This window comes from Rousettus aegyptiacus, unplaced genomic scaffold (assembly GCF_014176215.1).
Source record: "Rousettus aegyptiacus isolate mRouAeg1 unplaced genomic scaffold, mRouAeg1.p scaffold_m13_p_11, whole genome shotgun sequence".
In the NCBI taxonomy this organism is placed as follows: domain Eukaryota; kingdom Metazoa; phylum Chordata; class Mammalia; order Chiroptera; family Pteropodidae; genus Rousettus; species Rousettus aegyptiacus.
In genome coordinates, this window is record NW_023416286.1 from 36,971,578 (window position 1) to 36,998,857 (window position 27,280).

General features: G+C 40.1%; 1 protein-coding gene across 9 annotated transcripts in view; it reads left to right on the forward strand.

Annotated features, from left to right (window-relative positions):
• The first annotated feature begins 1,455 nt into the window (after nucleotides 1-1,455).
• The window catches only part of RBPMS (RNA binding protein, mRNA processing factor), a 149,996-nt gene continuing 124,171 nt past the window's right edge, over nucleotides 1,456-27,280 (forward strand). For 3 of the 9 annotated variants that reach the window (XR_004953358.1, XR_004953359.1, XM_016136143.2), the window contains exon 1: nucleotides 1,483-2,077. Coding sequence is in view for 5 of the 9 variants with exons in the window: in XM_016136143.2 (XP_015991629.1) it covers nucleotides 2,012-2,077 (66 nt within the window). In the remaining 4 variants the exon portion in view is untranslated. Of the gene's footprint in view, nucleotides 2,078-2,130; nucleotides 2,855-27,280 lie in introns of those variants that run through there. The other 6 variants (XR_004953357.1, XM_036228710.1, XR_004953356.1 and 3 more) reach the window with 5 other exon arrangements.

Below are 27,280 nucleotides of genomic sequence, written 5' to 3' on the forward strand. Positions count from 1 at the left end.
TGAACCAAGATCTGAGATTCCGTTACCGTGGAGTTGTTTTGGGTATCTTGTCTCCACAACACCACTTTAAACTCCCTAACAGCGGGAGCCTTATCTCCAATTCCCACTGCCACCCTCACCCATACCCAGCAGCACTTAAAACCAGTATAGGGTAAAGAATGTCTAGTGGGGGGGGGGGGAGAGATAAACGGTGAGCAGGCAAATAAATAAATAAATAGAAATTGTGATCGGTCTGTGCTGGGAGAGAGAATTCGTGGAGGTGGAAAGTGAGGGAGAACCTACTGATACATGGAGTTTTAAATTTATGTGCTTGTAGCAGTCACGTTTGAAAGCTTAAATAATACAATATTGGAAAAGCTCTCCATGGCGCGGGAAAAGTGGAAATTATCTTAATAATGTTAAGTTCCATGTATCGTAAATTTAAACGGGGTAAGAATGGGTGCTAGGTGCTATGGCTCTATCAAACTAAAATCTCCTCTAATAGCAAACTCCTGGGAGATAAATAAAACTCCTAGTTCACAGGTGAGAAAAGGAAAACACATGGTCCTTGCGTGGCTGGTGCATAAAGCGTCGTGCGCTGACCTCCCAGAATGCCTAGCCCCTTTCTCCTTCAAGCTGCTTTGACCCTCTGCAGTTACTCTGTATTGGCCTCCACTTCGGCGCGCCGTAAGGAATGTTCCTTTAGCCGACAAATATGTATCGAGTGTCTGCTAATATACCAGGTAGAGTATTTAAAAAGCCGTGGGATTAAAAGGTATGGTCTTGTCTTCCAGGGAGGATCTCTCTCAAAAGAGTGAGAAAGACAGCCAGGTAAACATAATTCCAGAACAATCTGATAAGGACTGTGAGAGGAGTCTGAGCAGCGGCCACGGGGAGCCTAGCGGAGAGCAAGGCGGCGTTGCGGGGACACTGCAGGGGTTCTGGAGGACCCCGTAGCTTTCGAGGTGGGCTCCAAGCAGCGCCCTGAGAACGGCCGCCGGGCGCGGGCTGTCCCCGGGTGTCACTGGAGTTCTTGCATGCTGTCATTTTCAGCTGCCAACTAGAAGGGAAGAAATGGGTGTAACCCGGGACAGAAAAGGAGGACTAGGCTTAGGGATGTGGGTGTAAATCCCTCGGGAGAAGCCACCAAACAAGAGTAACACATCGCACTTCTCGGGGGGCGCGCTGGCAGGGCCTGGCTCCTCCAAGCTCACGAGCACTAGCTCGCCCACTCGGGCCCCGCACAGCCGTCAGGGCCCCCAGGGGCAGGGCCCCCGGGAGAGCCTGACCTCCCCTCCTTCCGCGGCCCCAGCCCCGCGACCTCCAGGGGAGTCGGGGGCGGGGGTCGGCGCTTCCGCCCGGGGTCCGTCCCGCGCGCACGGCTTTGGGCCGCGGGGCCGCTGCCGTCGGCGCCGCCCCTCCTCCCGCGGGGGCTTCGCGGTCCGCGTCGCGTTCCTGCCGGCGACGGGCTGCAGTCCACGTCCAGGGAGGGCGGAGGGAGGAGGCGAGGGAGGGGAGCGGGGAGCGGGGAGGGAGGAAGGCGAGAGAAAGGGCGCTGCTCGGATCCCGGACTTCCCAGAGCCAGCCAGGAGCGCGCACTCAGCGACTCCCCGGTCCCCGTGTCCCAGCCGCGCCCCGCCGCTCCGCCTCTCCCGGCGCCCCTCGCCCCCTCCCTCCAGCAGCTGCTAGGCTCGGGCTGCGGCCGCCCCCAGCCCCTACCCGGCCCCATCCCCAACTCCCTGGGGTCACTCCTGGGACGCGCGTCCTCGCCCCATCCTTTCTTCCTTCCCTCGAGCCCGCCTCCCTGTCCAGGTCTCGCGCCCGGGTCCCGATTGTCTCCGTCCCCTGCTCAGCCCGCCCGCGCCTCGCCTCGCCCTGCCGGGTCTCGCGCACTTCCTGGGTCGCCCGGAGCCCGAAGTCCAGACGCCGCTGCCCCGGCCGCAGCCGCCGCGCCCGGGGAAGGGAACAGCGGGCGAGCGCGCCCTCGCCCAGCCCCGCGCCCAGCCCTGCCCGGCGAGGGAGGACCGGGAAGATGAACAACGGCGTCAAAGCCGAGAAGGAGAACACCCCGAACGAGGCCAACCTTCAGGAGGAAGAGGTACTGACTGAGTGGCTCTGTGCGGTGGCGGGTGCGACCCGGGACCCAAGCCGCGCTTTCCCCCCAGTGCGGGCGGCCGGGCGGGCGCGGGCGCTGGTCCCGGGGCGCCGCAGTCCAGGGGCTGGGAATTGCCCCAGACTGTAGCCCCGGCAGGGTGTCTCTTCGGAGAGTGTGTTTCTGTGGGTGCGTGCCTAAAATTGCGTAACTTGAGGACTTTTTGGAGACTTTTGAAAGTATAATGCTCAGCTTTGTTTGCCCGAGATTTTAAAAGCGGAATCGAGAGCTGACTCCTGGGTGACCTCAGATTATTGGGACCCACAGGGTCAGGACTTAGTTCTGTGTCCGGCGCTGGAAGTTGCGTGTGCGTGTGTGTGTGTGTGTGGGGGGGGGGTGTTTGCGTGTGGTTTAAGGAAGAAATCGGGGAAAGTTCGTCTTAGAGGATATCTTCTGTTCCCTGCCCCCTCCCTTTCAACTTTCTAAGTTGTTAGTGAAATATGTTTCCAGCTGAGGCGTTTTGGATTAATAGATAACTCCTCAGCCACATTCTTCTCTGATGAGTCAAAGACCCTGAACCTGGGTGATTAGGTTTTGTAAATTTAGGGCGATGCGACGTGGGGAGCGGAATCCAAGCTTAAAACTTTACGGACAGTTCACCAAATGATCATCGAGCCTATTTTAGTAGGACTTTGACTTCCGAGGGTAAATTTTATGTGGTGCGTCCGCAATAAGGATAAAAATGTTCCGGCTGCGAAGCGTTCCTCTGGTAGAAACAATTCAGTAAGTGTGTCGGAGGGGACTCCTGAAAACACGTTTCAAAATTCCGTAATTAGGATATTTGTGACACTTATTAAATGGCTCTGTTCCTGCAGGTTTATTTTCTGGAGCCCAAGAAAGAATATTTTTCTCCTTTTTAAGATCCCACCTAGTTGAGTTCTTAGACATTCTAAAAGGAGTTTTAGAGTGTGTAGGTGCAAGAAAGTATGTGTCTAGATGTGACCTATAAAACACTTTTACAAGTATTGCACCCTAACATAAAGTTAACAGAACGGCAAGCTGATTCTAAAGCAGTTGGGATAGTGAGATGATTATTGGGATTCTGTTAGGTACAAGCTAAATTCTAATAGTGAAACTAACTTTGCGGAAGATTTAATTAATACATATAATCCCTCAGCACTTTGTCCACTTGTAAATTGGGAAGATGGAGACCTAAGAAGTCTCCTGCAAAATTAATACAAGATTTTAAACAGTTGTATGGTAGTGCACTCTAGATGAATTGCAGTAAGCCAAAAATTGCCTTCTCCCCTGAGGAACCTTCCATTTATTTTTGTTATAAAGTATTATTTTGAAAAGCATCATTCACATGCCTTTTGTTTTAACTGCAAGGGAAGGAATACTATTGACATTTCCTTTTTCAAAGAGAGACGAAGATTTAAACTACAAGTTCCACTTTTTTCTAGAACCTTGTGTCTTCTTTGCTATTTATTTTCTCTACCACTAAAACAATTTAAGAAACGATGACGAGTTTGCCTTTTTTATGAATTGCTGTATTTAACTAGTTTACCTAACATCAAGGTAATAATTGCTTCAGAAATCTATTTCTGATAGGTTGGCAATATGTTTACTTCTAAGGGTAAGACTAGATTGTATGAAACCACCTTTCTCTGTTCACTGGGAAAACTTGGAAACAGTTAATCAGGCAAACCAAAGTTTTTTTCTTTCTTTCTTTTTGTTTTTCGTAGGTAGCAAAAGAGGGTTGAGTGTCCCCAAACCATAACCTACTTGACGTGATAAAATTCAATAGAGAAAAGTCACATTTTTCTGCTTGACCTTTCTCGCCCTAACTGCCGCCAGTACTGAGCTGTGATCTGCCTGCCTGGTCACTTTAACTAGAAGTGTGAGGTTGTGTCCAAGTAGAAATGCAGGTGATCCCAATATTGTTACTACCTTTTACCTCTGCTGTTGCCCTGACAGTGTTTGATTTTAGGTGGGATTGGCATGTTGCTCTAGTGTCAGTAGCTTTAACAAGACACTTGTTATTTTAAAAATAAAGGCACAGTTTGGAAGATTTCATAACCCAAGTTGTACAGGTGGAGTGCGCGAAACAAATACACCATTAAGAGAAAGGCTTTATTCTGTTAAAAATTCAGGAAAAGAAAGTAAGTTGGGCCTGAATGATCCAGGTAATTTTGCCCTAATTCCATCTGGGGTTTATGTTTTGATTTTGAAAATCTTCTAACCTCTTTTGTCTAACTCAAAAAGCCACAAGTAAAAATAAATATGGTTTTCAGTGAGTCCCATTAATGTGCTCAGCATTATACAAAACCACCATACTGGACCCTTTTCCTGACCACCCAGTGATCAGCAATTTGTCCTTAAACACATTTAAAAAGTCTTGGCCGAGGACTCCAGTAACAGCACACACACACACATAAAATGTATATACACATGATGAGAGGAAAAATGTGTTTTCTTGTAGTTTCTGGTGGTGATTACATTGACAGGGAAGAGCAAGTCCAATCATCATTAAGAGAAAATAGTTTATTTCATACATCATCAGGGTAATTTAGGCTTTCTTTGTCGCATTGCAGAATCCAAGTGGGTTTTTTTTCTATTTTTTTTTTTAAGTGAGTTCCTTTTATCTTACAGAACGTTTGGGCTCTGCTTAAGAGCTTCTAAAGCTTAATCCGAAATTGAGATAGAAACACTTATTTGGTTCCAACTGTATGGATTGAACAGTCTAGGGTTTAGGAGACTTTGCAGCTTTTTAGGTTTGGAAGTTTTTGAGAACTTGGGCAGGACATAGACTTCTGCTTTGGATAGTATTTAAAACTTTGAGGAATAATAATTTTAAGATTTAGCTAGCCAACTATGTAAGAATACATTTGGCTTTCTGGCCTCTAGTATGCTATACATGTGGGTCCCTAAGCAAGTTGTTCCTATAGAGAAAAAACGATTGTCAAAGTCTTACTGGGATCTAAGATTTATGAGGCTTATATATAGGGCATTAGGTGATTTATTACATCATTTTACAAGAAAATCATTCCTAGAATTTGCTTCTAATTTTGGACTAGGCAGTATTCTCTTAAGAAACCTTCGGCAGTTTGCATGTGACCGGACTTTATTAAAATTAATAAATAGATAAGTAATAGACTCATACTTATCAGTTTTAAATATTGAGCCTTTTTTTTTAACCTAGTAGTAGATAGAAATAATTTATTATTGGTCACTGAAATTTCAAAATAGAAATTTCTTTTTTGGAAATCAGGTAAATATGTACTTTGGTTTTATTTTTATTTGTGATATTGGGTACTTTTCAGGCTGATTACGAATTATTTAAAAGATGTTTTGTTGATGTGCTGGTGTTCGAGTTATTTCTCCTTAAGTTGCTTTGACTGAAATTTCTTGTTCTTAAAGCTAAAGCAAAAAGCTTGACAGTGCTGGAATATTGATTAAAAAGATGGACAGAAATCATGTAGTAAAGTTAATTCTTTCAAAGTTGATAGAAATCTTTACCTCACATTTCTTCTTTTAAAGTGCTTAGTAATTTTGTCAAAATATTGAGGTCATAAAGAAAATTGTTTCTTATAATTAGCACAGAAAGAGTATCAGATCAATTTGATGTGGCAACCTCAGGTTTGTATCAAGCATTATGATGAATCTACATTGTGACTTGGGGAAAGTACAGAATGGTTTTATATAATTTAACCAAATCTGAAGTCTCTTATTCCAAATCAAATCTAATACAATAAACTTATATTTCAGTCATAGATTAGAATTAGGTGGAAATGTGCCTACTTCATAGTAAAATGATACTGTAAGACCACTGTCAATATGACCTGTAGTTCTGTTATTTTTCCAGTAGTGGTTTTAAAATTTCCCTGATAAACCCTTATGCTCACTTGCAGTCTTTGTTTCCAATGGCATTTGTTTATTGGATAGTTTGGATAGGATTCTTTTTGGAGATGCTTTTATGTAATTTTTGTAGGTTCATATTTTTGCTTTGAAGCCAAAATTTTCAGTGTTGTTGATGGGACAATAAAGTGGGAAGTCTTATGTATTGTGATGGTGATATAAATTAGTGCAGCTTTTTGGAGGACTTCGGCATTATCAAAATATTTTTAAGCCCTTTGATTCAGTACTTTCATTTTTAAGAAGTTACGCTAATGAAATAAGGAGCATGCACAAAGATTTATTTGTAGGAATGATTATTCCAGAGTTACTTGTGATAGTGAAAATTCACAAAGACTCTACGTCTAACTTAGGGAAATTGCTAAGTAAACTATGGTATAATTCCTGAAAGAGAATATGATGTAGCCATTAAAAGCCATGTTTTTAAAGAAAACAACAGGAAATGTATTCTGTCACAGTTCTGGAGACCAGAAATCTGGAATCAAGGTGTCAACATTGTTAGTCTCTCTCTGAAGGCTGTATGAGAGAATCTGATTTTGTCTCTTCCAGCTTCTGACTACATTTTAATTGAGGAGATATTATCAATGTTATAACTTAAATGAAAAGCACAGATTTGAAAGTTTTATACTATATGATGCCAATTCATTAAAAATATACATAAACAAATATATTTTTAAAATTAATAAAAGTTATCTGGTGGATTACAGATAATTTTTATTTTCTGATGCTTTCTGTACTTTCTAAACTTTCTGAAATGAACATGTAAACAAAAACAAATATCTTTTGCTTTGAAGATTTCACTAAATTTACTAAATATCTGTGTCACAGACCATTGGGCTAATTATATTTAATTTTATTCACAAGCTGTGCCGCAGGAATTGGACCAGTTCTGTACCTGCTGGCCTTTATGTTTAGCTCACTCATTTCTTTATCCTGGCTCATATTAGTAAATTTAGCAGCTTTCCTTTTCTAATATGCTTTCTCAATCCATCCCTGTACCATGCTGCTGGATCTCCTGATGGCCCCAGATCCTTCGGCACTCCTGTTCTCCACACAAGTCTAAACCTGACATTCAAGATTGCTTCAATGTACCTCTCTACTCAGCAAACAATTTGCTTCAACTACCTTTCCCTCTCGGTCTAGCTTGAGCTGCTTTCAAGGCAGGAGTCAAGTTTCAGTCTACCTTTTTACAGGATCCCATCGACTGAATGTCCCCTCCCAAAGAGATTACTTTCCAGTAGAAGTTAGTTTTTGTGATCTCCATTTTACTCTTGAATCGTTACCTTCTTCCATGTCTTTCTTAAAAAAGATCCATGACGTCATGGTATTCTCAATACTCAACAGCTACCCAAAGATAGTAAGTATCCCAGCACCAGAGAAGTATCACACACACACACACACACACACACACTCACTCACTCACTCACTCACTCTCTTCTTGATAAATGCGTACTGTATAAACATGAAATAGCCTTATCGGTAGGGTTGGTGATAATGGGTTGTATAGGTAAGCTGTTAAAAAAAAAAAAAAAAAAAAAGCAGCCACTGTTTACTATTGAGGTCCCTTGTCCACAGGGGCTTTAGAGAAGTCATGGATGATGGATCAGCTGGGAAATTTAACGCCCTCCACCTGTCATCCATAGTTTCCATTTGAGTGCACAGGTGAGCATTGCCGGGTCCATCCTACAGCCACCGACGGCCCACTCGTTCCGAGGTGCATTTGGGTTTTCAGTGTTAGAATTTGTTTTCTGCGATGGAACTCACTTTGACCTTTTGGACATGGGCTCCTATAAGCCTTGGTTAGGTGGAAGAGCTCACACAGCTCCTTGGGTTCCCAAACAAATGTTCTGTGACAGCCACTTTGGAATGTTTGTGTTCAGTTTCATTTGGCACCTAAGTGTCTGCCTGGGGGTAGGAGAAAGGGAATGCAAATGTTCCTCCTGAACAGTGTGCTTGCTTTGGTCAAAGAAAAAAACCTGGGAAGGAATGAGGGGAATGAACCTTAATAATAGCCGTAGTGAAAGTGGCTGTTTGGCTCAGTAGGCTTGATGCCATGTGGGACCAGGTATTTAAATTGGTACTATGTTGGTATCAGGATGTCCTCCCTGATGGTGATGAGCTTATTTGATGCCTGGGGATAATTTGGGTATGACTATTTAAAGAATGCTGGGAGAATATTTTAAACAAGTTCAATATGGGTGTGTGTGTGTGTGTGTGTGTTTTGAAGCAGGGTGGTAGTGGTACTTGACTGCATACTTGAGGAAGGTATATGTTTGAGCTTACAGAATAGAGGTGCCCAGTTTGTCATTTTTACTGATAGCAGAAAAAAGAAAATATTGGAATAGTTGATCCTAAGAATATTACCAAACTCCTTTCATCCATTCACTCAGAAAATAATTGTTTAACTTTTGAGTATTTGCTATATGTTAAGTACTGGCCAAATACTTTATTACATTATTTCATCTTCACGACAAGCTGATGTGGGTATCACCATGATGATGAACTTCATTTTATGGGGAGTGGCTGAGGAACTGAGAAATTGAGTAATGAGGCCTACATGTGCAAATTCTGGAAGTGCCAAGATCTATGAGAGGTAGCTGTTCCCAGTGGGGTGGTGATGGCCCTGTATAAACAAATAGGTATAATAAAGCACTGTGTTAAAGCGAAGGTAGTTGTGCGTGTTGGGAACAGTCAACACTGCAGGGAGGACAGGGTGATGGAGCTGAGTCAAAGCTTTGAAAAGGGTGACATTTGAACTAAGTCTCGATTTAGACTCACCCAGACGAGGAAAGGGTTGAGACCATGGGGTAGGGGGGAGAGGTTAGTCTAAATGAAGATACAGAGGCTTAAAACGGACCCTTTTGGGGAGAGCAAGCTAAGCATGGCAGGAGAGAAGGGAAGGGAGGGAAACAGTGGCGGGGAGATGGTGGAGGAGCTGGCCCTCCATGCCAGAGTCTGACTCTGTCCTTAGATGGGAGCTGGGCTGCTGGGCAGCTGAGACCTGGCATTCTGGGATCTTCCAGTGGAGAAGGGGATGCCATGGGTCTCGGAAGAGGTTTTGAGAGTCCTGCTCTCAAAGTAAGGCAGTGGCTGGCAGTGGTGACTGAGCCAGAGAGGCTGTGATGGGTGTGCAGGGGCCTTGATAAGTGTCAGATATACGGGAGAGAAGACAGGTTTCATCTCGAAAGCCTCTTGGAGGTTGAGGGGGCGGCATCCTCCTGTAAATAACTAGCTATATAGTGGCTGTATTTGTAGAAATTAGATTGAAAGGGGCTGAAAAGTAGGCAACGAGGAGGTGAAGATGTTGGGTTTGATATGCAGAGGAGAGGTCTAATCGTAAATGATTTTCAGAACAATTCAAGAACACATAGCTAGTAACTGGAAAGGTAACTAATGACAGTGCCCAGAAAATTAAAGAGAGGCATTGGGACTCTAGTTCCTAGGAAACCTGTGTGTATAGGCAACAAAAGAGAAATTTTACTTAAAATTTGATCTATGTAAAAAAATGTTTGGGGGAGCAGAAACTTGGAAATTCTTGGGGGAAACGAAAGCAAAAGTTTAAAGCACTCTTTAGGAACATAAAAATGTATTACATATAATCTGCTAATTATAACATAATAGTATTCGGTATACTTTACCCATTTGAAAGCTTGCATGTGACGGCTTAGAAAAATCTAGGTATATGCAGTATTTCTCATTCTCTCTCTTTTTTTTTTTTTTGCTTTTGTATACAGTCTCTGGAAATTGTTTTCCTCTAAAATTTGCAGTTAATTCCCAGGCCTTCACGTGTCCAAGTTATCTTTTCCCAACCCTGAACCTAGAAGGGAAGATTAAGCTATCATAAAATTTGTAGAAGGGTTTGGAAAGTAAAGGTAGACGGCCTGGACAGGCTAGATGGTTTTTATAAGAGAAAAGTTCCCCAACTCGCTCTTTTCTTTTTTGACTTTATCGGGAGAGGGAGGTGAATAGTAGAATGAGCCTTTGGCAGAGCCCAAAGTCATCTATGCTGTGGGTCATATTTTCTATTTATTCATTTCGAGCTTTCCTAAAAGTTTGCAGCTTCTCTGCTCATGGCTAAGTGTCAGCTGGTAAAGTAAGAAAAATAAAAGTCTAGAAATTTAAGAAAATAACTTGCAATTGTATTTCTCTGGTTTTAACCCTGCTGCAACCATTATGATGCATCTTATATTGAATACTGGAGAAAAAAGGGAAATAGCAGTAATAAATGTCAATAACATCAGAAAAATTAGTTTCAATTTCCAGGCTATAATACAGTATTGTTATACAAACTTAAATTCCGAGGAAATACTGAAGCAGCCTAGCTCAATTCTCTCAGCCCTTGGTTTTTGCAAAGGTATAAGAAATCTGGGAGTCTCAAATTGAGGTGCATCTCACCAAGCCAGGAAAATAAGTTAGAGGCTCTTTTCTACTTTTGATTAATCGTTATCAGTTGATTTTTACATGACATTCCTCTACTCTGACTTATGTCACCAGGTAGATATGTTGGCAGGTGGCCAACATTATCCTGAGATTCTAAAGGTTAAAAAAAATTTTTTTTGCCTCAAATCCCCAGGATCCTATTTTGCGAAAATTTCTCTTATGCCCACCTATAAGATGGATAGTTTGGGCCTCATGAGAGAAGGTGCAGCATAGAAAGTGCTATCTTGTTACAGAAGTACCAGAATTTCCTTTGTGCTCAGAGGGGAAGTGCTATAAACATGTAATTGCTTTACCCAGCATGTGTGATTTACAGGACTTAAATGTGTGAGTTTCCAAAGAGGCATCTGTTTTTAAATACAGTATCCCTCTAAACCGGCAGGATGTGTTTTGGGGTAGGGTAGGAACAGATGGACACACACACACACACACACACACACACACACACACACACACTTCCGTCCTGTCCAAGGATGCTGGGGGACAGGGGACTGAAAATGTCGGTAATTGCTTGTCAGAGCCTTGCTCAGCAGTAGAATGCACATGGGAGGTGCTGGAGTACCAGTCAGCGGCTGCAAGGCCACATCGCTGTGTTCTTATTCCACCTTCTCCCATCTCCACTTTTCTAAGCCCAATTCTTTCTTTTCCAGGTCCTCCAAACATCTTCCCATTAATGAGCAAAAGAATTATTAGAGCAAATGCTAAGACATTCTTTGCCCAAATTTCCTTTTCAGTCTTACTTGATGTGTTAAGAAAATATGAGAGAGAATTGAATATCAGGTGCATATCCAAATATAATCAGACTTGTAAAAGCATTTATGCATCTTGCACATTAATTCATTAACCACTTAATGAATTAATTAGTAATGTCTATTCTGTTTTAAACATTGCACTTTAACAAACCAAATAAAGTATTATCATTCCACGTTTAGAGAAGACAACTGAGGCTTCGAAAGATTAATTTGTCTAAGGTCTTACAGCTGGTGGGTAGAAGCTTAAAATTTCTCCAGTGGTTACGAGGTTCATGTGATCTGGGCCTTGCTGGTTTCTCTTACCTCATCTGCCTGGAGTTACAGCCTCATTCATTATGCTTCAGCTGTTTGGGCCTTATTTACCTCCAACTTGCCAAACTTGTTCCTGCCTCAGGGCCTTTGTGCGGGCTATCCTGTCTGCCTGGAAAACCCTATACTCAGATGTTTACGGGGCAGCCTCATCCATGCCATTCATTCAGATCTCATTCCAGATGTTGCCCAGAGAGACTTTTGACCTCCAAGCTTAAAGCAGCCCCACCTTCCCAATCACTGTCACATCCCTCTTATTTTCCACATAGTAATTCTTAGTCACTGACATTACCTTGTTCTTATTTGTTTTGCACTCCCGAACTGTGAGTCCCTGGCCACAGGGACCTCTGTCTTACTTAAGGTTGTTAACCCCCCAGTGCCTAGAACAATGCCTGGAACTGTCCCATACATTCGTTGTTTTAAATGACTAGAATAAAAAGCAATCTGTCAAACTCTGAGGCCTGTACAATATACGGCATCGTCCTAAATTTTTCTAGTAGTTTTCAGATTAAATTTTAATTATTGCTGCCTTCAAAATGATCTTTTCTGGATCCCCATCCCCCACTTAATTACATCACAAAATACAATTCTCACATGCTTTTAAGCCAGAAATTTGGGGGTGGTGATGGATCCCTTGTGTGTGGGGGGGGGGGCGGGGGAGGCGTAGATTGGGGGTTATGTGGCAGTCTCACATTTAAAGGAATCTCTCCCTTTGTTCAGTTAGAATGGAAAGCTAGTGCATAATTCCACAGAACCAGGCGTAAAATGTGGGCCGGGTATGGGTGATAAGTAAAAGTAAGGCAAGACGAATTCGATTCCCTTTGTAGATATGACTGTTGGGTTGCTAAGGGTTAATGTTAGTAACCCAGGTGGAATTGATTAGGAGATAGACTTAGCACTCAGTCATTTTGATTTAGTCTAGCCTCAAGCTCAAAGTGCTTTCCTCTGTTTGCCTACACACTAGAAAGTCCTGTAACTCAGGATAATGCAGGCTTTAGCTGGACAAATCCAGCCTTTAAGCACCTGAGTAGGTAGCCACAAAAGAGTGTCTAATGTGGGTTTTGTGAACCCTTAGGGAAGCTCCTCACAGTCACAATTTATACCGACTGGTCAGCCTCACAGACTCGGGAGCTATATATTGTAAAGCAGAACAGATGACATTTCACAATAAAAGAAATGTTAAGTCATTACTTTGGTCGTTGGACCAGCTGTTAGTTGAGCACACTAACGTTCTCATGAAAATGCAGACCATTGGCATTTATGTCGTAATACTTGACCTTGAGCAAACCCTTAAAACTTTACCGTCATCCATTGTCTGATAGTCTTAGAACTGTTAGGTAGCTAGTCTGACATGAGCAACAAGGGAGAACAAAGGAATTGGGGCCCAGCCTAGAGACGGCCCGGGAGAACACCCCAATGGCAGTAGAATTCTGGGTATGCACATGCACACTAGGCGAAGTTACTGCCTAGTGTCAATCAAGTGTCAATCAAAATGACCTCACTTGCCAGTCACCTAGGAATGCCTTTGGAACCACCCATCATGGCCCAAATATAAGGCAGACACGCCCACTTCTGGGTCTTTTTTTGCCCTTCTGGGTTCTCTTTTTGGTGGCCTTTTTACCCTTTTGTAGCCATTTTGGCCCCTTTCTGTTGGTTACAGTGCTGGGACCACGTGCCTCCTTGGGGGCATACTTTTTCTTTCTAAAACATACTTTTAATAAAACTATTAAATCTCAATGACCTGTGATTCTTCACTGCGTGTATCATTTGAGGAAGAACCAAGGAAAAATGCTAATGTACACATCTGGGCGTTGTTATCCCTCTTCCTCCCCGCTATCTTTGGGGCGACACCAACCTCCGATCTGCAACGATGGTATATAAATCCTTGTCCGTTCTTGACCAAATCATCAGTAGTCTTCATTTTATTCTCATCTCTTATTTTTTTAGGGCCCCTAGGACAAGTCATTCAAGCTGCTCCTCTTTGACAGGTCATTTAACCCTCTGTTTTCTTAACTAAAATGTAAGGATCGGACAGACAAGGCCTGGTGTGGCTGCGCGCTCATGTTCCCACTTATCCCACTTTCCATTCCCCCGTGGTAACGCGCAGTGCCGTGGCGGCACACGGGCCAACATACATCTGGGACGGAGAAATAGGCCGTCTGGGTGGGGGCTAGCTTGAAGCCTGAAATTCGTTTTGTTTTTGTTTTTTTACTAAAAATGCCTCTCCTTAAGAAATAGGTTTGGGAGTGTCTGGGTGTGAGCGAATGGCAGGAAATGGCCTTCTCTAAACAAAAGAATTCTTTAAGGCCCATCCTGAGTTTTTGTGTTATGAGGAGGGTTATGCAGAAAACCAGAACTAGGAGATGTAATCTCTGCTTTAGCCATTCTGATGGGGAAGGGGAGGAAGGAGGATTTCTAACCAGCCTGCCCTCCCAAACGTCTGTGCCAGGCAGTACCCACCAAACCACCAGAGGTTCTTCTGGGGAGTGTGGGCTCATACCCCCAACAGGCAAGAAGGAACCAGGTTGGGCAGGATTATACCCAATGTGACATTCAGCTTTAACCTTGGCTTTCAGTCTTTGCTCGAAAAACCTGTCACCAGTGAAATGCAGATATACAGAATTGAAGGAAGAAGGAGAACGAGTTTTGTATGATCTATATCACTGTAAGTTAAAGTTGGGGTCCTGTGTTTTGCTAATAAATACCCCATAAGTAAATTGAAGATTTGAATGATTGGGTTAACTACTATCCTCATTTTTCTAAATCCAAACTGACAACCTGACAGTAAGAGGGACTTCTGCCCCTTGACTAACAGGATTCATGGGCATTGCTGTTAGACAGCTGGACCATGTGAAGAACTGTGAGGCTTTGCCCCCGTTTTGGAATCCTCCCTCTCTTCACTTGAAAGTGATTGTTTACGATGTCTATTTGTACAGCAGGATCCTTAATTTATATTGCTAGGAAAGTAGTTATGTTTTATCAAAATTATTTTGCCTTTACAAATTCTTGCTGACTTGCACCAACAAACTTCTTTTCCAGGCACACCATTCCCTCTAACCACTCCTCCCCACCCCCCCCCCCAATATAAATCTTCCCACTAATAATTAGAAACACATTTTTTAAAAAAATGGTTTTGTGGTTTACTTAGTTTTCGGAACACTTGAAAATGACAAACATCTTTTCAAAAGAAAGAAAACATTGTTGCACCATTATTTTTAGGCTTTACATTATAACTGTTTTTACAAAGGCCCGCTGATATATATGGTGGGTACTATGTTGGGGCTAGAGAGGTGGTTTACTTCATAGCACCAGGTACTTAACAGAATCGCAGAGATAAGATTAAAGCTGATACTCAGATCAAAGTCTGAAAGGGTTTTGAAACATCCTGGAAGACCCTATATCTTGAATGGGAAGTGAAGGTGCCCTATCGTTTGAGAGATGTGATCACTGTAAATTCCAAGGTTTCCAGGGAAAATTATTCTTATTGAAAATTCCAGTGTCTAATGTGTCGATAAGTTTTCTCACGTTTTTGACAAACTTTTGAGAAAGGTTACGGTTATTTACAAGTATGGAAATAGGTATTGATTTAGATTAATTTGGAGGTTTATATACAGTATACATTTGACATGTTTTTCATTTAGAGTATCAGTTTTCCATTTATTATCTACGTAACATCCCTTTTATTTTTACTAGGAAAACATGAAAATACATTACATTAAGCTCCTTAGAAATGTAATATAGGCACTAAAATCTGCCTCAGCCTTCCAAGCGTTCCCACCTGGCATATTTTACATAGGTTCATTTGTGGTTTAGATGGATTTGGGAATGGAATGTGTCTTGTTTCATTGAGTAGAGGGACAGCTTTTTCCTGTAGTTCTTCACATTCATGCAGCTACTGACCAACCATGTCCTAGTTAGGAATGTTTGTCCATTCTCTCCATGTTCTTGGATGATCAAAGGGAAGCATCTTGCCCTTTGCAAGACCAGCATCTGTTGCCATTTGGTCATAGTGCACCCAACCTGCTGACTCTATCTTAAAAATCAGTGGGGAGGGAGCAAAGACTCAAAGGTGCTATGGGGCTTGGAATATTCTGAGTTTCTGGTTTTGGCAAATATACATTCAAGAAGTTTTAACTATCAACTATCTCGTCATCTCCCTTTCTAAAAACCCACAGGCCTTTTGTCAACATGAAAATTGCTCTTATTGCTATTGTCATAAATTATGGGTCATGATTATACAGAGGAATCCTATTGGTGTGAGCTTATCCTGAAGTCAACAACGAAGTGGTTGACTTACGCACTGATAAAGTCAGCCCAGGCAAAGCTTGGACTCTGCTCAGTGCGAGAGGCCCAGGCACAGAAATCCAGCAGTTTGATCTGGGTCTTCCCACTAATTCTAGTGCTCTCTGAACTATCTCCATGAACATAATGAGCATTGTATTTTCCAAATTGAAATTGCAATCATATTCCTTGGGAAGCTTGCCATAAATACCTCACCTTCTTCCCCACCCCTAACAGATTAATCTGTAGGGATACAAATTAGAAATTTTCTCATATAAGGATGGGATAGAAAATAAACATTGTATGGTCCTGAGGTGGTTTCCCATTATTGGAAGCTCTAGGATAGAAATGCAATTTTCTGTCGTTGTATTGGACAATTGTTCTCCCTCTTTTAGCTGTGGACTGGAGCATAGCTTCAGTGTACAGTGTACAGAGATTATCTCCTGGGAGATTTTTGCCTATTTTAAATCCCTTTATGCACTTAATTCTCTGGGTCATTTCTCTCAGCATTTTTCAAAAGATAGTAATATATTCCTTCGATTTTAGAGATTTAAAAAAAATAGTGCTAATAAATACATTGGATTTCTAATTCATTTGATTTTTAGGATTGAGACTACCAAGATTCATAAGCCATTTGTTCACTTAATTGGATTACATGGTGCCCAAGTTTTTTTTCACTGTTTTTTTTAGAACAAGATCTGTTTTTTTTCCAATTGACAAATAAATTCACTGATTCCCTCCCCTCTCAGAAAATACAAATAAGAAAAAAAAACCCACACAGTTCTACAGTTCCTTTCTCTAAAACCATTGTATGTGTATATTTTTAAACTTCTTTGTGTGCACACACACACCTCTATTTTAACAAATGAATTCACACTATAATATTTACATTTGATTTTTTTTTCACTTGACATTCTATTATGAACATCTTTGCATGCCTGTGGGTATTGCTGAGCGTTTAGCTTGTTTCCAGCTTTGAGATGTAAACAGTGTTGTACATCCTCTTAGCCAAATCTGTGTGTACACCCATAGTGATTTCCTTAGCCTAAACTTTTAGAAGTGGAATTTCTGGGTCAAAGGGCATACATTCTTTTTAAGATAGATGTTTATTGCCACATCTTCTCTAGAAACAATGTAGTAACTTATACTCCCAGCAAGAGTATCAGCGGCCCATTTTTCTGTATCTCCTGCCACTGCAGTTTGAAAGTGTCTCAAAGGTTGCCTCTTCACTGTGTTATTCACATTTGTATTCTTTCTGTGACTCATAATTAATATCCCAGTCTGATCTATACAACACCTGGATGTTACATGTTGACCTTTTTTTTTTAACCCCATTTTAAAGCATCACCCAATTATTTCAGGTACTGCTGTGGGCACTAAAATGCTTAGCAGATAATTTCTAGAGATGTCATTCTTAAGTTCATTGAACACGAAGAAAAGTGTTGATTTTGTGATCTTGTATTTTAGGTCCTTGATATATATTGCTGGCTATAAACTTAGTAACTGATGATGAGACCAATATCTTGAGTATTCTGTGTGCATGTACAGAATTTCATTGAAGCAGTTCCAACATTTATCAGGTGAACTAATAACAAACTATTCTAAGATGCATCCCAATTTCAGAGATGTTACATCGTGGAAAAATGTATCAGAACTGGTGGATATGCTTTATCTCTACTTTTCTGGTCACATGGCTGGTTTGCTCTTCAGGTGAGAATAGAGACTCTTAGACATAAGTTTTGGTGGCCAACCAACCAGTTACATCCCTGGAAGGAACTTTTATAGATACAGTTAAAAACAACAATGTCTTTTATTAGGTGTGAACCATGCAGTGCATCTACTGGTGAAAATGTTCATTATCCTCCCCTCTAAATTGAAGGGGAGGGCCTGGAATTCCAGTGAGAAGCTGCCACAAGTATTCCTCAGTATGAATGTCAACCATCAGAGCATTCTCATCTTCCCTAGAGGAGCATTTTCACTGGAGTGAGGAGTGGAGCTCAGGTCTCCCCATGTGGGCTAGGCAATCACCATTAACTCCAGCCCTCAAGGCCTCCTTAATTGTTAACAGAACATTTTTGTAGAGCACACACCCTCCACAAAGCCTACACACATGTTCTGAGAGTGTGAGTCTAAGAAATGAGCGGATGTAATAGAAACCTCAGTCTCGACTCATCCTGACTATTACATGTGAATGGAATTTACATCTCATTTAGCAGTTAATCTAACAGTATTTTAGGGTAAATTTCCATTGAGGTCATGAAATTTTTTGCACATAGCACCTTTCTCAACTCAAAGGAACTGGGAGCTCTTTTACAAATAAAAACGGGCCTTTTCTTGAGTTTTTTTTTTATTTTTTTTTATTCTGGTTGATAGTGAAAGAGTTGGCAAAAAGAACATTGATTGCCGAAGAGGTATGATGCCTCTGGGGTACAGTCATTGGTCCTTGTTGAATATAGGCTGTGAGCCCTGCATTGTCTTAGCCATTCGGCAGAATGTAGAAGTACTTACAGAGAGGCAGTTTTCCAGCTTGCTTGGAAAGACCTAGTCAGTGTAGAAAACAATGCGAAAATGAGTTCCTATGTAAATTAACACAGTGTAATACAGACAGGGCTTAGAAATCTAAAGAGAGAGCACTGTGGATGAGAGTAAAACAGGCTTTGTGGAAGAATGAGATGGGCCTTAGTGAACTGGTAAGATTTAAATAGGTAGAAAGAAATGGGTATTAGAGTAGGAGAGCTTTGCTATCGTAAAAGTTTGGAAGTAGGAATGAATGTGGCGTATGTATATGGCAGGGAGAAGCCTTATTTGTCTGTTAATTTTTAAGGAATAACTGAATGGTAAAGATTTGAGTATATTTTAAAGAATTTTGTTTGTCAGTTGTCATTGGTTCCTCACCTAGGGCCTGTTCCAATATGCTAAGCCTTTTGCTCCACCCACTCATGCCCCCCCCAACACACACACACACACACACACACACACACACACACACACACACAACCAAGTGATCAGCAATGAGTAATCTTCATTTCAGGTCAGTGCTGAAAACTTTTTTTTTTTTTTAAGCTAGCAAAGCCATACAAGTTATTTTGATTAGCATGCTGGAAAATAAAGCATTTTCCTCTTTTACTTCCTTGATGAAGCCATGACTGCATTTGTTTCTTTGTGCCTTCATTCTGCCTATTCAGGATAGCACGGCTATTTATTAGTAAAAGTGGCTCTCAGTCATAGAATATATAGTTCCTAGGTGATATAGTCATTCCAAGGATATTAAGCTCTTACTATGTGTTAGGCTCTGGTGATACAATGGGCAGCAAACAGGCATTGTCCTTGACCTTCTGGGAGCTTACAGTGTAGTAGGGAAGTATGTATTAAACAAATAAAAGCACAAGTAAATAAAGACTTGCAAACTGATAAGTGCTATGAGGGAAAAGCATAGTTGATGGGTAACAAGGGGCCCTTGTTTACTTTTTTCCAGGCACTGTTCACATCACTTCATGTGTGTTAACTCTTTCAGTTCTCATTACTCTATCAGGTAGGTACTGACCATCATTATTCCTAATGTACAGATGAGGAACTGAGGCTTTAAGAATTGAGTAAGTTGCTCTTAGATTATAGACAATAAATAGCGAAGCCTGGATTTGAACCTGGGTGGTTATTTCAAAAATCTGTCATCTTCCATAAAACCTACTGCCAGTCTGGAGTACTCTTTATTCAGAGAAACTTATTGAAAGAAAATCAAGAGGTCTTTTGAGCCTAGAACCTCTTAGTATGCTACCTTCACAGACAGAGGAATTAAAACGTTAGACCTGCCTAAGCCCTCAGTAAGCAGTAACTCCTTTTCAAGGAGTTATACATAGCATGTCTAGTTTCAGAAAATCTGGGTGGCCTTTGACTTCTTGCCACAATCTAATCTTTCCCATCTCACCTGTCTGGACTCTGTTAGACTCTCAGAGCCTCAATTAACTTTCCCTCATCCTTAGTCCATTCAACACTAATAGCAGATTCTTCTTGCAAAGGTGTTTCTTGCCCTAAATCAACTAGCACCTGAAGACATTTGGAGGCTCTTTGATCAAAGGATCTGATATATATGAAAATGCTCTGAAGACTGCAGAGCAATGTTCACACCAGTGTGTGTGTGTGTGTGTGTGTGTTAGTAGTTAGTGGGTAAGATCCAGATTTCAATAGCTGACATTTAAAGCTCTGCATGATCAGGCCCTTCCCGGCATTTCCAAATTTGGTGTCTAACATCTGCCCCTGGCTCTCCTTAACCTCTAACCCAGCAGCTAATCTAATGATAGTGCCCCCCCCTTTTTAAATAACTTTATTGAGGTATAATTCACCTATCTTAAGGTTTACCCTTCTAAAGTATACAATTCAGTATACAATTTGGTATATTCACAGAGTTGTATAACCATTATGACTAATTTTAGAGCGTTCTTGCTACCTGTCCCCCCAAAACCAAATGATAATTGAAAAATTTTCATTTTTTAAAAAGATAATTTATTCAGTGTACATGTTGAATAACTATGTGTCAGGCATATAGTAGGCAGTTTGGTATAAATCAGTGAACAAAGCTAAGAACTCCTATATTTTCAACACCTGGCCTTAATGCGCCATACAGTATAGATTCTCAATAAACATTATTTAATAGCTATTACATTTAATTTTCTTAATTTTTTTTTAAATAAGGCCATTCCACTGCAAACAATATAGGTTGCTATCTTATCTCTTACTGGCACTGTGATCACAATTGCCAAATTTATTTGTGAAGGCGAAAGGATGGATAGGAAGTGTCCCCTTGGAAATGGAAACCAACTTGGGGAGAGCAATTCTCACATTCTCCTATATGTCATGTCCTTAATCCAGACCCTCGCTGGCGTCTTGCCCCATCCTAGGCTGCCCAAGTCAAAGTTTTAATAATTCTAAGGACTGGAATCTTGTGGAAACTCTGTGGGAAATGGAGGGTGGGGTCTATTCTTCACTTACTGTTAAAGTTGGGTAATTTTCCTCCTCCTCCAAGTTTGTTATTAGGAAAGAGTTTACTCAGTTCCTGAGAAAGCTGAGGCGAGTCTGGCCCTGAACCAGGTGCCCAAGGGGAGCCACCAGCTCCTTACGCACCTTGCTTAATTAACTGTAATTAGGTATCTTTCTTCCCTAGTCGCTTTTGGAATTGATAGTAGCATGGAATACTGTGAGAATTAATGAGTTAATATTTGTAGAGGCCTCTGGAAATGTTAAGTGCTTAGTGTTGTTCTTATCTTCTTTCTGAGCATGGTTGCCTTATAAGGCTGTCCTGGGGCCTAGGGACTTCTGTTGGGGAGCTGGGCCAGCCTGTGAGGCTAGATGACTGTGACAGTCCATGACAGTGTTCCCAGAATGGGCTCAGATTTCCTATTTTAATACTGGCGATACCACTTTTTTGCTAATTGTAACTGTCATCTCACAAGTACTTCCCCCCCAGCTTTATTGCATCTATATTTAGCATCCCATCTCTGATTCTTTCCCTCTGAAAACCAAGTATAGTAAAATTCATTCGCACAAAATATTCCAGCCAATGTTAAGTTCTTAAATTTTGTTTTCCTAGAAAGATAGGCTGCTTATCCCAGGAATTATTTTGAAGTGCGTCCATTCTTTTTTTAAAGGCTATGTTTAAGAAATGTCAGATACAACATTCTAATTAGTGTTTCATATTTCAAATCAATGAATGAAAATGTACAAATATTTAATATAAATTACTACAAAAGTTTATTATTTTTGTTTCATGAAACATTGTTTTTGAAACAGTAGTGTATTTAAACATGAAAATTTACATATTTGAAAGCCAGTTTTAAAGACTTTCCCTCCTACTCTGGTTGTCGGTGTAATGACATAAAGATTTATGCTGTCATAGGTTTGTGGGGTTTTTTTTTTTTGCTTTGAGCTGGAAGAGACCTACAAAGTACTTTTGTTCAACATCCTCACTTGGGCAGTGAGGCAGCCAAAGCCTGAGGTTGGATCTAGAGCCCACTCCCTTTTTTAAGTAGGCTGCATTGTTCTAACTGATTCCCTATGTCTCTCTGGAAGAAGAGCTGTCACCTCTTTCTGGATTCCTTAATGTCAAGTAAAATGACTCCTAGATTTTGAGTTTGTTAATTTAAAAAGTACAAAGAATGATGCTCCTCTCAGCCTGTTTCAAAAAGGGTGTTATTAAGGTGAATGCCATAAAATATGCCAAAATGATTTTTTCAGGGGTCAAGAGAGAGGGATAGAAAATTAGAAGGTTATTTCTTACATCCCATTGACCTCTAGAAGTATCTTGGTCATGCCCTTCTTTTATAGTTTCATCAGAACAACAGGTATTGAGTCATTGGTCACTATCCATGCTGGCTCAGTGGGCCACCACCATTTTCATTAATGATACACTTCTGCTTGCCAGGGCAAGTACCTTGTAAGTAAACATAAATCTTATTTAGAGGTAATGAACAAATATTTTTGGTGAGCCTTGGACCTCTTGTATCTGTGTGAATGTTTATAGGCAGTCTCTCATTTATAGGAAATGTCGCAGAGTTGGGGAACTTTGGCCTTAGTAGTGGTGGGAAGTGGGACAAAGTGGGCAGGTTCTGTTACTGGTTAGCTCATTTGATTAGAACAGTATGCAGATGAACCCAAGGTCACTGGACCATCTGTGTGTAGGCCAGCCAGCTCTGCTCTTTTGGGACTCCAGACCTTGGCCAGGAGGCTGGACGATGTGTGTCACTGGTCACGAAGCTGGAGCAGATAGATCAGCAGACCCAGAAAACAAACTCAAAACACATGCGCTGTGGGAAGTAGACTATTCGTGGCTCTTTAATTTATGGGGATATCAAAACAGTTAGAAATTTTATATAGTTTTTCTTTAAAAAATTTTTTCTTCCTGATTAATAACAATATGTCTATTGAGGGTCCCAGGAAAATACAGAAAAGTCATAAGGAGGAAAACAAAAATCACTTGTTATCCCACTACTGACAGGTTTTACATTTCGGATTTTCCCATTCCTGACATTCTCTTTCCTTGGCTTCCATATCATGGACTTCCTGCCCACCCCACCCCCACCCCCAGCCTGCACCTTCCTGAACTTGATCTTACATTCTCTTTTTCATCTTTTTTCCTTTGGTCCTTAACATTAGTATTCCTAGCCCTCTATCTTGTGTCTTCATTTCTCATTATCCTGCACTCCCATAGATGATGCTCTTTCCTGAATTCTTGATTCAAATATCCAAGTTCCTACACCACCTCAGGTTGGTTTTCTTCCATACACTTTAAATTTAACATGTCCAGATGATTTCATTATCTTCACCCTCAGACCTGCTCCCTGGTGTTCCACATCTCTAGTGACCCTTCGTCTAGGTGTCCAACTCTTTCCCCCCCTAACTAGTCCATCACCAAATCCAACAATTCATCCTCCCACATCTTTCTCAAATCTGTTGACTTCTGTCCATCTTCCCTGCACCTGTCCTGGCTCAGGCCACCATGAGAGCTTTCTGCACTGCTACACCAGCTTGAGAACACATTTCTTGCCTCTCTGTAGTCCTTGCTTTTCAAGACAGCCGATGTAACCTTTCTAAAAATGGAAATATGTTGTCAATCTCCTGCTTAAAACCTTTAACTGCATCCCTTTGCCAGATAGCCTCATCTGTGATACTTTCTCCTTCAGACTCTTTGCCATTCACTTCTCTAATAATGTACCATCTCATTTATTCAGCCAGCATTTTTATTGATTAACTATGCCAGACAACGGGCTTTAGGAATACACTTCAAGGAGATGGGGAGGCGTCAAGGCAGACCTGTGTGTGGGTTTAGCTGGAGGCTGTAATGGCCATCTTTGGGAAAACGGGCCAGGACCATGCAGTTAATGCTCGGCATATTAGATGGCAGTGCATGTACTAGCACAGTGCTTGGCATGTGGAAATTGTGAAGTATTTCAGCTTGTTTTTCTGCTGGGCTTTGAAGGGTGACACCTGGGAAGAACTATGTGGGAAGCACATTGCACAGAGGGAAGGACATCTGATTTCTTCATCTAAAATAAGTGCTTCTGAGGTTTGTCAGTTTGGTTTTGTGTTTTATACTTATAATTACTAGCTAATTTTAATGTGACACAGTGAATCCCTTTTGTAACTTTCCATTGTTACATTGTGATCTGAGTTTTTCAGAGCTGGGAGCAAAGATATAGACTGTTGCTTCTGGAAATGCCAGTGACTTAAGAGGTGGAAGACGTGCATATACAGTAACTTTGTCCTCTGTTACCTTCTGGGTTTGTTTTGCATCATCCTGGCCATATTAACTAAACAAAATGATAAAGGGTAGAAAAGGCCCTCCATTGCTGGAGTCTGTGTTTGTGTAAATGTTAAGCCCTAGGAAATAGGTTGTTCTTTGCACTCCAGTCTTACAGGACCACTATTTACCCTCACTCGGCCCTTCTGATGTTTTCCATTTATTGTTTTTCTTTTGGTGGGAGAAGTTTGTTTTCGAAAGGGATAGATCCCTTTACCTAATCTAAGAACCTTTTGTGTTCGTTATCACTGAAAAGTTTGTTAAAATATTTAGGTATTTTACTTTCACATAGAAACAAAACAAAATAAATCACGTTGACTGGATATTTAAGCTTTTACCAGAATGTTTGGAACTGTCAGATGCCTTCTGCTTTCTTTCTCACTGTCCGTACCTCACAGTGAATCTTCACTACACAGAACCAAGTCATATCAGTGACTGAAACCAATATGGAGATGCTCAGAAAAATCTGTTTTTTATAAACTTTTAGAAAGTTGCAAAGAACCATAAATACCATGGCCTCTCATTTTTCCATTGTTAATAATAAGTACTTGGAATTTTTAAAAATGTAAAAATATACAAGTATATGCAACAAACAATGGAATTCCCCCCTCAATCTCTTACCCCCACCCTGTTCCAGAAGTGTAATCACAGTCAATGGTTTAATATGCACCTTTCTATGCCCCTTAGTTGCAAATAAAAATGTTTTCTTAAATGCAGTACATGTGATTTGCTCCCTGCTTGTATTTTAACTTGATGATAAATCTTAGGTCTTCCATGTCAGAATGTATAGTAGTAGCTCATATTTTAATACCTACCTAGTATTTCCTTGTATGGATGTATCAAATATAATTTACCTTTTCCTACTGACTGATATTTGAGTTATTTTTAGTATTTTTGCTGTTAGTATTTCTATTGCAGGAAGCATCTTTGCATATACATCTTTGGGCACAGGTGTGCTGGTATTTCAAAGAGTGTGTTAGAGTTGCATTTTATTCATTTAACTTATTAGAATTCAATGTATATACACATGTAACTGAAAATGTAAAATTTTGTTTTGTCTTATGTGTTCTTTATGATAGGTATATTGATATAGTTTATGTATATTACACATATTTGAATAAATGAACTACGTATACTTGAACAATTTAAGGAATTGTTAGGATTTTTTTTAACCACATGTCATTTTATAATTTACTCTTTAACTCTAGAACTTGAGTATAATGTAAAGATTCCTGGAAATGGAATTTCTGGATGAAAGAGTTATGTGCATTTAATTTTTTGATGAGGCTGAATTGCTCTCTAAAGAAACTAATCAATTTATAATTTTACTTAGAATGTTAATTTCATCATGTCTTTTCAAATATTAGATATTATCTTTGCAATCATTGGTTAGAGGAAACCATTAATTATTTTAATTTGTATTCTTATTAATGAAGTCTAACATTTTCATGTGTTCACTGGTTTTTAGTTTTCAGACAATTTATATTCTTTATTAGGTTGTCTTTATTAATTTCTAGGTACTCTTTCTATATTATAAACATTGTCTAATGTATGTACTCTCTATATGTTTTGGAATTATTTCCCCTAGTCTTTTGCTTGTCTTTTTAGGAGAGTCCAAACGGTCGTTATTTGCTATCGGTATGACTTTCTGCTTTGAAAATCCAAAATTATCAATTAAAAAAAAAGGGAACTAATAACAAACATTAGTAAGGTGACCAGACAAGATAAGCATAAAATCACAGGACACTTTTTTTTAACATACCAGCATAGGAAAACAGTATTAATCAATTGGAAATGATGAATAAGATACCAATAATGAAAAAGATACTATTCTTGGTAGCAGTAAAGATGAATTTGCAAGAACTACTTGAATAATATTGTATTCCAAAGGACATAAAAGACCTAAATAAATGAAAATAAAGACTATTTCTAGATGGGAATTGTAAAGTTGTCAATTTCCTCCAAGTTAATTTACAAATTAAATACAATTTTAGTAAAAACTTCAAAGTAATTTTTAGAACTTAACTAGTTCTAAAGTTCAACAGGAGTTATAAGTGTTACGTAATGCCACGAAAATTTTAAAAAATAGAACTGTGAAGAGGGACTTTCCTCACCAGATATCAAAACCCATTTCAAAATGTTAAAAAAAATAAAAAAAGAAAAACTTTTAAAATAGTATAATGTTGTAGTTGAAAGAGACAAATAACTAGTTGAGGAGACTGAAGATCTGTGAAATGACCAGTTTAAGGTCATAGAGTTAGGGACATTTTTCATGAAGTATAGAAGTTTTTTAATTTCTAAACTGATTGGATGTAATTCTAATATTTAGCAAAATTCCATTTGGGGATTTCTCATTTCATCACTAAAAAGTAGCATATTTGGGGGAAAATTATATATTTATTAAATATAATATTTAAATACTAAATGTTTGTTTGAAGTTATGAAAATGGCTCATTTTAATTTGTTTTCCTCCTATGCTTTAAATTTATGCTCTGTTATCAAGAAAGTGAATAAGACTTACACAGGTGGGTGAGGATTTAGAATTTATCACTTGTATGAAAATTTGACAGTTTTTGTTTTACTTAGTTTTTTTTTTTCTTTTTTTTCTTTTTTCTTTTTTTTTTTTTTTTGCGTGGTTTGAGCTGGTCAGCTGCAGAACCTCTGTTTAGCAAGCTGATAGCATCATGGGTGAAGCTAAGGGCGGAAACATGCTTAATCACATACTCACCAACTTCCTGGCACTATGAAAATTATCACCAGACAGCAGCTACTAGGCTAACTTAATTTTAGTTCTGGACAAGCACATCTTTTAAGTAAATTTCTTAAAATGTAGGCATTATTTCTTCTGGTGATGTTTTCATGACTCCTCTACAGTTACATTTTTTGTGTGTGCATATATGCCTTTCCCGTTAAGGAATTTTTAAAGTACAACTATTATATAATACTATATTTAGTTTTGTTAAATTTGAAATCACAACATCACATGGATGAATTTTTAGAAATTTTCTAGGTATCTATTATGTGCCAAATGTAATGCCCTCAGGAGATTCACACAAAGTATTAAACACAAGGTTAGAAAGGCTTAATTGCTATAACAGATAAGAATAAAGGAATCACTGGGTTGGAAAGTGAGAAAAGATTCTTGGAAGCAGTAGCATTTGGCTGGGATGTGTAGGATTAAATACTGTTATTTTATACACAAATCTGGGCTGCGTTGAGGCATGA